Source organism: Tupaia chinensis, unplaced genomic scaffold (genome assembly GCF_000334495.1).
Source record: "Tupaia chinensis unplaced genomic scaffold, TupChi_1.0 Scaffold142262_1, whole genome shotgun sequence".
NCBI classification, from domain to species: Eukaryota; Metazoa; Chordata; class Mammalia; order Scandentia; family Tupaiidae; genus Tupaia; species Tupaia belangeri.
In genome coordinates this window covers 407,047-416,283 of record NW_006202111.1, presented here as the reverse complement: position 1 = coordinate 416,283, position 9,237 = coordinate 407,047, and the positions used below count along the sequence as shown (strand labels likewise).

Sequence of the window (9,237 nt, the reverse complement as noted above, 5' to 3'; positions counted from 1 at the left end):
TCCAGGCTCACGGGCTGATGTAAGGGATGACTGCCCACACCCAGGGTGCATCTTCCCCACCTAGCCACTCAGACTATGCATCAGTCGCCTCTGGAAACACCCGCACAGACACACCCATGTAATGCTGTACTCAGTTTCTAGGTATTCCTTAATCCAAATCAACACCTAAAATTAACCATTACAAGGTAAAATCTTGGCATCAGTGTCTTTAAAAAGCTCTCGGTGATTTAATGTGCAGCTGGGGTTGAGAATACAGAGGCAGTGGTTCCAAATTTGGGGTGGGGGGGAATATAAAGGAAGGGGAAGTTTTCCAAATACTCAGCCCAGGCCCTCCTGTTCACTCCACCAATGCCCAGAATCACTGTTGCTGTCAGGAGAGAGGCTGGTAGAACGCCTGAAGAGCCAGGCCACAAAGGGAGAATTTCTAAATGAGGAGAGGTGGGGGCTGGGTAGGGAAGATAGAAATGGCCAAATTTGCTTTTAGAACTATTTATTTCTCTCTCTCTCTCTCTTTTTTTTTTTTACTGGGCAAAAAACAATAACAGCAAAAGGACAAAAGCAGACATACTTTTTCAAATTAGCTATGTCAGCAGATCCCATTCATTTTGTTTGCAGTTCCCAATTAGCTTTAAAAAGAAAGGTGTTTCAACATACAGGTCATCCAGGCTCACTAACGACTTGAACTGGTTTAGGTACATGAAAAGGAAGAACCTTGCTAAGTACTGTTCACTAGAACACCCTTTTTCAGATAGTAGGCTATCTCAAAAGAAGCTCTTACATGCTCTTTCCCCACTCCCTTCCCAACCCCCCACCTATGTCTTTTAAGTCAATTAAATGCAAAGTTTCCAAAACAAGTGAAAGAAAAATAACTCCAAATTCTCAGCAGAGTGCACTTTCCATAGGGAAATGAATTCTAGAGGGAATGAAGACCCATGAGGAAAGGCAGCCCAGCCCATAATTCCTCTTTTGCTGTAACACCTTACTCTAAGGTGGAGGAAATGCCTGCTAAGCCCATTAGTGCAAACTGGTTTATGGCAAAAGAATGCACTGCATTAGAAGAAAAGTTCTTAGGATTATCAGGAGTCCTTGGGACTACTTAGAACCTGCCACCTCTTCTGAGGAAAGCAACAAGATAATCTTTCTGAAATAACATTGCCTGACCACTGTAAACCTTTGGGCACCCCAAGAAAAGACGCAAAGATTGCTGGTTTCTTGGATGAGGAGAAAGGGGGCCAGTCTCTTCTGAATACCCCATGACATGGCACTCTAGGGATATCATCCAGCCTAATTCTGCATCTGCACCCCACTGGAACTGGTAGCATCTTCATCATTAGGATGCAACTGTTGCTAGCTGGAATGGCGATTTTTTAAAAAAAGTTCTTCGCAGATCATTTAAAATGCTTTCTAGAAGGGATTCTTCTGGATGATAATCATGTCCCCAATGGAAAAACACACACACATTCTTTAAACACTTTCCGTCTTCCTAGGGAAATTTAGGTGCGCTGTTGACTCATTCCCTAAAGGGAAGGATTGGGGAGACTTCTTCTTTTGCAGGGTACAATATAAAAAGTCAAGGAAGCAATAAACAGAAAAGAGAAGTGAAGGATTTTTTTGTTTGGTTGCTCAGTCTGGGTAGGGGAGGTGGTATGCAGGTCACTGTTGTGACATGTTGTCTCAAAATCTATAAATCACACAACAGGAACAACTGCTTTTCTGTTTCCCACGACAAAGCGATGGTACTGCAGGAAATTCCTCACCCAGAGTTGTCTGCACGACGGTGCAAAAGTCTCTGCCAGGCTATTCTATGAGCAACAGGTATTCTTTCAAAGAAGCTGGCAGTGGAAGGCCCTTCACTGCATCTGGCAGATACTGGAGTCCCAGGCTACGGCGCACAGCATAGCGAGAGAGTGTTTTTAAAGTTCCTGGAACTGAGCACAGAACAGTCAGTTTTTCACATAGCTGCTGGTCTCTGGCCACCTCCCGTGGCATGGTGCCATTTTTCCTCAATTCAAAGTGTCCAACAGCTCTGTGGAGGAGCTCAAAGCAAGAGTCCTCTTTCTCTGTTCCAAGTCCCCTGACTAGCAGAGCCACCAGGCGGGAGATGGGAGTCTGGCCTTTCAGGTTGATGACTCTCACCTCTGCACCATAATCAAGAAGGATGCTGACACTCTCGAGATTCCCCTTCATGGCAGCCCAGCTGAGCGGGGTATCATTGTTGTAATCCAGGGCATTGACGGAGGCCCCACTCTCTAGGAGAGCCCGCACACACTCTGCATTGTTCTTAAAGGCTGCCCAGTGAAGTGGGGTGTCTCTGTTGCCATCCAGTGCATTGGGATTTGCACCGTACTCCAAGAGGACCTCCACACAAGCCTCATCTTTCTCTGCTGCATAATGGAGGGCTGTTCGGTTGTAACCATCCAGGGCATTCACCTGTAAGAAGGGAGGAACTCTAGTATAGCAGACAGACTAGAGGAAGGAGGAGAGGAGGGCCGCAAAGAAGCATGCACGTATTTACCCCCACTTTTGTTCCATAATGGGTAGTCTGAACTAGAGGGTCAATAAACAATTTCTAAGGAGTTTTAGTGATAAAGATGACAGGAGCTTAGGAGCAAGTATGAAAAGAATTGTCCCAAATAGTCAACAGTTTATTGTATGCCCTGACTAGCTGGCCTGCATTAGCTAGGTTTCTGTGGCAACATTCACTTTTCTATTTATTAGAATCTTTACCTAGAGTAAGGGGAAAAGCAGGAAAAGATGAAGTCTTTACAACTGCTCTAAAGAGATTTATTGGAGAGCCACTTGAACATTCAGCTAGAGTAAGAGTTTTAGATGATTTTGCTTCTCCTGACTCTGTATCCTGTGACTAATGACAACCAGACCAAAAAATAATGAGGTCAAAGCTTTGTCCATTTAGCCTTGCTGTGTTCATTACACATATGGGGAAGCTCAGAATGTCCATCTGAGTCAGCCCTTTGCAAAAATATGCTGTGGATTCACAAGAGAACCCAAAGGAAAGCAAGTGGAGGGAAAAGCAAACATTTTCCAACGCTGAAAAAAGCAACTGACTTACTAAAAGTCAGCATCATCTATAAATCTTACTTTGAATTCCCAAATTTCTAAACAGTGTATTATCTTCTCCCATAAGATGTAATAAGAAAACTGAAAAAATTAAGTGACTTCAACCTCTTATTTTACTAAAATCCATTTTTTTTTTTGTCCTGGGCATTTTCATTTTTTATTATTGACATTAATCACTGACTTTCACTTCAGAGTCACTCATAGAAAACACATTTAATCATAAAAGTTATGGTATAGAAAATGACAAGTTTAGAACAACATGCTATGTGGAGATGAGGATGGTGGGGTTGCCCAATTAGGCTCACTGGCCAGCATGTCGAGGGGTGCACTCCAGCTTCACAGCTTGTCTGATTCGAATTAGTGTCTCACTACATGTGTGTTCAAGACTGCTCACAAATGGTGAAAACTTCTAGCTTATTTACCAGGCAGCTGGTGAGTACTACATATGTGCTTCAAACCCTTCACAACCACATGAACAAGATACCATTTTATTATCCCACTTCACAGGTGGGAAGACTAAGGCAAGTTTTATTATTTTTTTTAAAGTATCTTCAAGGTCACATAGCTGGGAGTGTCTGAGCTAGAATTCAAATCTGTGCAATCTGGCTCTAGAGTCTATTCTTTTAATTATTCATTCTATCATGCTGCTTCAGTCCAATGCTAAGGGTATATATATATTTTTTTTTCTTTTAATATTTTGCCAGAGGGTACATGCATTTGCCAGCGAGAGAGAGAGAGAGAGGGGAGAGAAAAGGGAGAAAGCGCCCCCATGGCGAATGGTCATGCAGCAATCCCTTCTCTTCCATCTCTTCTTCCTTTTGGGATTTTAGGTATGCATGCACATGTGCTCAGTGTATTCTCAAACCACAGAGTTCAGGACTCAAACTGTGGGGTAGCCATGTGGGGTCCAGCTGTCTTAACTACCAAGCCATGGAGCCAGTCTACTTCCAAAAGTTACTCTTTGTTTTTCATAAGATACATTAGAATGAAGGAAGAAACAAAATATATTAAAGCATAATCTGATAGTTGGTTTAGATGGTTTAGATTTAATCAGAGTTGAGGAGCCTCTGTACTTATAACTCCTGGACATGCAATAGGCAACAAGAGGATTAAATGGATCTATGAACAACCCCTAGATGGTAAGTTGGGAGTGAAGAGAGAGGCAAAGCTTCTTCCTGGACCCATGGGCTGCTTAAATTGAAGAGGAGATAAAAAGGCAAAGAAATGAAAGTTAAAATCAGTTAGAAGTCAGAATGCAGGGGGGAAGAGATGGAGAAGAGATAAGGGAAAATTCTATGAAATGTAAAGCTCAAGACTTAGTGACTCATGGCTCCTGTCACTGAGCTGCTGCTGAGAACACAGCAGCCTCCCTGCCTCAAGCTCCCTCGCTTCCAGATGGTCTGTTCCCCGCTGCCTGCCTTTTCCTGCCACTGCCTTCCAAAGGCTGTTGCCACCGAAGAAATGGAATTGTATTGTACGTCCACTATCCAGAACCCTCACTGGCACTGAGGATTATATCCATGTAAGAATTCAACAGAGAAACAGCAGGAAGACACTTATTACTGTCCAAGGGATCACTGATGATTACAATAAACAAAACAAAACAAAACAAAACAGAACAAAAAACCAAAAACAAAAACAAAAAACTAGTGAAGGTGTTTAAGAACAAATTTGCCTGCAATGGTGCTGTAACTGAGCATCCAGAATATGGAGGAGCAATTCAGCTCCAGGGTGACCAATGCGAGAACAGGTGCCAGTTCCTCGTAGAGACTGGACTGGCTAAGGGCCATCAGCTGAAGGCTCGTGGGTTTTAAGTGCTTATGGCGCATTGAAGCTGAAGTGAATTTCCTTGCAATGAGTAAAACTTCCCTACTGTTCCTTGTCACAAGTTTAAAACCTCACAGCTTGTAAAATATAACCATTTGCAGTACGCTTTTAACTTGGACTAGTGTAACTCCTTCATGCAATAAATGGAAAAGAGTCATCAAAAAAAAAAAATGCTCAGTGACTCATTAATGTGAAAGTGTCCAAAATGTTACCTCGGCTCCTTTTTCCAGGAGTAACTCCACGCAGTCAGCATCTGACACCATGCAGGCACAGTGCAGGGGCTTCAGCGTGCCATGGGTACAGTTCACGTCTGCTCCCTATGGGCAGAAGGAAACCTCAGTCAGAAAATTTGGCTCTGGCTTGCCCAGCGCGATGAGATTCAGAATTGAGTCCCAAGGGAAGAGTTATAAGCCTGAGGAGATTGTAAACACACCACTGACTCCCAGTTTCCATTTCTGTTAGTTAACTGCATATTACAACGTTAATATCCAAACTAAGGGAACAATGAAGATGAAGAAAAGGAACTGTCAATTCCTTAGATCACACTATCAAATTTCTCTATAAGGCAGCCTGCCAGATGGTCACCTGGACCTCACTGAGGGCATAACCTCACTTGTAGAAGAAGTGGGAGCCTTATCAGGAAAGCTGGGCCAGTGATTCATTTTCTCTCTCTTTTTTTTGTTTCAGCGCACAGCGATTCATTTTCTATGGCCACTACGCCCTGAAAGTCAAGAGTGACTCCATCAGACTGGCCAGAACTGGAATGCTCTTTTTTTCCATTCAACAAATGACCATCACCACCAGTGGGATCATCTTAATGTTATTTTTGTTTGTTTGCTTATAAACATCTTCAAAGTAGCCTCTTAGTATCAGCAGTTCCTGTCCCTAGCCCCTGCTGGTGCTTCTATTCAAAATCTGATAAAGGAAATGGAGATGCCAGTCAGACCAAAGTCACTGGATGACTCAGCATAGAGCTAGAATTAGAACGTGACAGTTTCTGCTGCTGAGTCTTCTCATACCACTTTTGCTAAGAACAAGCTAACTCTGTATGACTTTTCCTTCTCCAGTTGTGCCACATTAGCTCCGAAGCACATACATAGCTCTAGGCTGTAAATGAGGATCCTAAACTGGTTAAAAATAAGAATGTCTAGAAATATTCTTATATAGGACGCATTTTCTAATGATCAAAAAATTATTCTGTAACTCCTCTTCAACAGGAACAATACACAGACTAGGGTATCAAAGACCTTCTAGGATACAAGTCACATAACAGAATTACTGAAGAGCAACCGTTAAATTATATAGTTAAGCTAGTTTCTGAATCTATGCATTTTCTTTCTTTTTTTTTTTTGGAGAGGTTTTCACTATAGGGCGCGTGCGCTCGCCAGACAGACAGAGAGAGACATAGAGACAGAAAGCGAGAAATCACTCCCCAGGGGGGATGGTCATGCGGCAATCCCTTCTCCTCCATTCTCCTTTCGGGATCTTGGGCACTCATGCACGCACTCCCAGCGTGAGTTTTAAGCCACCGGATCCGGGACGCGAACCATGGTCGACTACATGAGAGTCCAGTGACATAGCCATTACGCTAACTGCTGGTTCCAATCTATGCATTTTCTCAGGTTATACATTTTATAACTATTATATAGTTAAGGTAGTTTCTGAACTCTGGGGAATTGATATTCTCTGCAGAACTAGAAGTGGTAGCTGTTGTTAAGACACAGGGCAAGTGAAATCTCTCTGTATAATTACTATAACCTGTAACTATAGAGAGAAAAGCTCACAAGGACTTAAAAACTACCTCTGCTTTGCTCACCTCCTTTCTCCCTTAGTAAAACATGTATAGAAGTCTTTGAGCTTGATGGATCCCATATGTACCATATCTGATTGAGATTTTACAAAGAACATGAGATTAGGGTTATCGGGAACATACAAGGTGGTCTTCAAAAAGTTCATGGAAAAAGAATCCTTGGGCCTGCATTTCAAAATATTTTTGCACCAAAGTAAACTCATACTTTACAAAATAATTATTATTTTATTAATTTACTTACATATTTAAATTTGACCAGAGAGGGAAGGGGGGGTGGGGAGAGGGAGAAAGCAAGCTGCCAAGTCTGGGACTTGAACCAAGGTTGGCTATGTGGGAGTCCAGCACCCTCAACCATCATGCCACCTGCTGGCCCCAATAAACTCATACTTTAATTCCACTTTTCCACCAACTCTTTGAAGTCCCTTTGTAGTTCATGAAAAAAATATCAGACAAACTGAAAGAGAAAAGGGAAGATAAGCTATACACACACACACACATATATATATATATATACACATATATATATATATATACACACACATATATATATAATATTTTAATGATCAAGCTAATACATTTAGAAAGACTGTAAAGACTCCTTGTGATCTTGTGCTGAGTCAAAGCTGCAAACCTGCAATCAACTGGGATTCACCAGGAATTCTCCCATTTCACCTCCCAAGAGACTCTCACGCCAATAACAGCACACTTACCCCTCTAATGAGGTCTTCTACGTTATCATGTGGGAAGGAACGGATGGCAGCGATTGTTCGGATTAAGCGCTCTGAGAGAGAGTATTTGCTCTGAATGCTCTGCATAATATACCACATACTGGAACTCATCAAGGCTCACAGTGTGTTCACATGCTCCACACTGCCTGAAACAAAGAAGTTTTAGGCATATATGATATCACCGAGCACACCTGTCATTAGGGTCAAGCATTCTCTGAGGCCTTCCTGATACTAAGAGCAGATTTTAAGACTGGTGATAAATTAATACCACTTTTCTTAATCATAAGGAACTAGATTATGATAGTGGCATAGGGAGCTGAGTAAACCTGGATGCAAATCTTTGAACCTCAGCTCCTCTGTTCTGCCTCTGTCCTAATGTAGCATGAGATTTCCCTAAGAGGTACTAAGATTCCCATGGAGTTCTGGGTAGTTAAGAAAAGACTCAGCAAGGAATGGGATATTTTTAAAGACTGAACATGCCACAAAACATTCTTCTCCTGCTCTGAGTTTTTGTGATCTTTATTATCAGTACCACCTTTTGGTTATTTATTAAAGTTTGGTTATTTATTAAAATTTCTTATAGTATAGTTTTATATATATATACATATATACATATATATACATATATATATATATATAAAACTATACTATACGACAAACTTTAATAAATAACCAAACTATATATATATGTATATACACACATATATATCATTTCTTTATTTTTTAAAAAAATATTTAATCTGTTTATTATTGTTATTTTTAAATTTGCTATAGGGTGTGTGTGCTCACCAGAGAGAGAGACTGAAAAAGCAAGCTGCCACGTTCGGGGCTCAAACCAGTCAGTCAGTCATGTGGGAGTCCAGCACCTTAACCACCATGCCACCTATTGAGCCCTGCTTCTCCATTTAAGTCATTATCAACTGGAAGACAAGGGCCTTGTCTTATGCTTTTTTGCATATGTAAGGCCAGCCACAGAATCTCACAAAAGTAGGTATTTAATAAATTTTTGTTGGGTGACTGACTGAAAGGTATGAAAGTGATTGTTACCTGTAGAAGAGAGGGAAAAGGCTATAGAATAAATACATCTATCTTAATAATAGTAAGACATCTGTGAAAAATTCTCAAATGTCTTCAACAGAGAAAAAAATAGGAAATACATATATTTTTTTGAGATATTTTTGCTATAGGGCACGTGTGCTCACCAGACAGACAGAGAGACAGAGAGACAGAAAGCGAGAAATCACCCCCCGGGGGGATGATCACGCCGCAATCGCTTCTCCTCCATTCTCCTCTAGGGATCTTGGGCATGCACACACACACGCCTGGCGTGAGTTTTAAGCCACCGGGTCCAGGACGCGAACCGCGGTTGACTACATGGGAGTCCAGCGACATAGCCATTACACTAACTGCTGGTCCCAAAAAATAGGAAATATTTGAGGTAATATTTTAAAACAAGGAAGCAGAGCAAAAATATAACTACTCTGGAGTCACATAAAATTAGGGAAAAAAAATCAAAGTTCATACTAATGATAAATGCTTTCAGTTTAGAAAAATAAGCATATTTTAAATGAATTAAAACTTCTAATAATTGGTTTACAATGTCAACAAGAAATAGATTTGGAGAAATTTGTGTTGAATCTACTGTGACAAAGTTCTAAGTTGAAAGTAGAAAATAATGCAATATTCAACAACAATAAAAGTTTCGGCTGCATAAAAGGTACTAGCTAGGGAACATATAAACTTACAGCCAAGAAGATAATTTCTATAAAAAAGTATATATCAAACCTGTAGGGA

At 41.1% G+C, this 9,237-nt stretch overlaps 1 protein-coding gene across 3 annotated transcripts in view; it reads right to left on the bottom strand.

Annotated features, from left to right (window-relative positions):
* Window positions 1-203: 203 nt before the first annotated feature.
* Window positions 204-9,237, bottom strand: part of ASB8 (ankyrin repeat and SOCS box containing 8) — a 30,009-nt gene continuing 20,975 nt past the window's right edge. For 2 of the 3 annotated variants that reach the window (XM_006163458.3, XM_006163457.3), the window contains exons 2-4: window positions 7,426-7,585; window positions 5,118-5,222; window positions 204-2,430 (exon numbers count right to left, since the gene is read on the bottom strand). In XM_006163458.3, coding sequence (XP_006163520.1) covers window positions 1,798-2,430; window positions 5,118-5,222; window positions 7,426-7,554 — 867 coding nt within the window. In that variant the 5' untranslated portion in view covers window positions 7,555-7,585 and the 3' untranslated portion in view covers window positions 204-1,797. Of the gene's footprint in view, window positions 2,431-5,117; window positions 5,223-7,425; window positions 7,590-9,237 lie in introns of all 3 variants that reach the window. The other variant, XM_006163456.3, reaches the window with a different exon arrangement.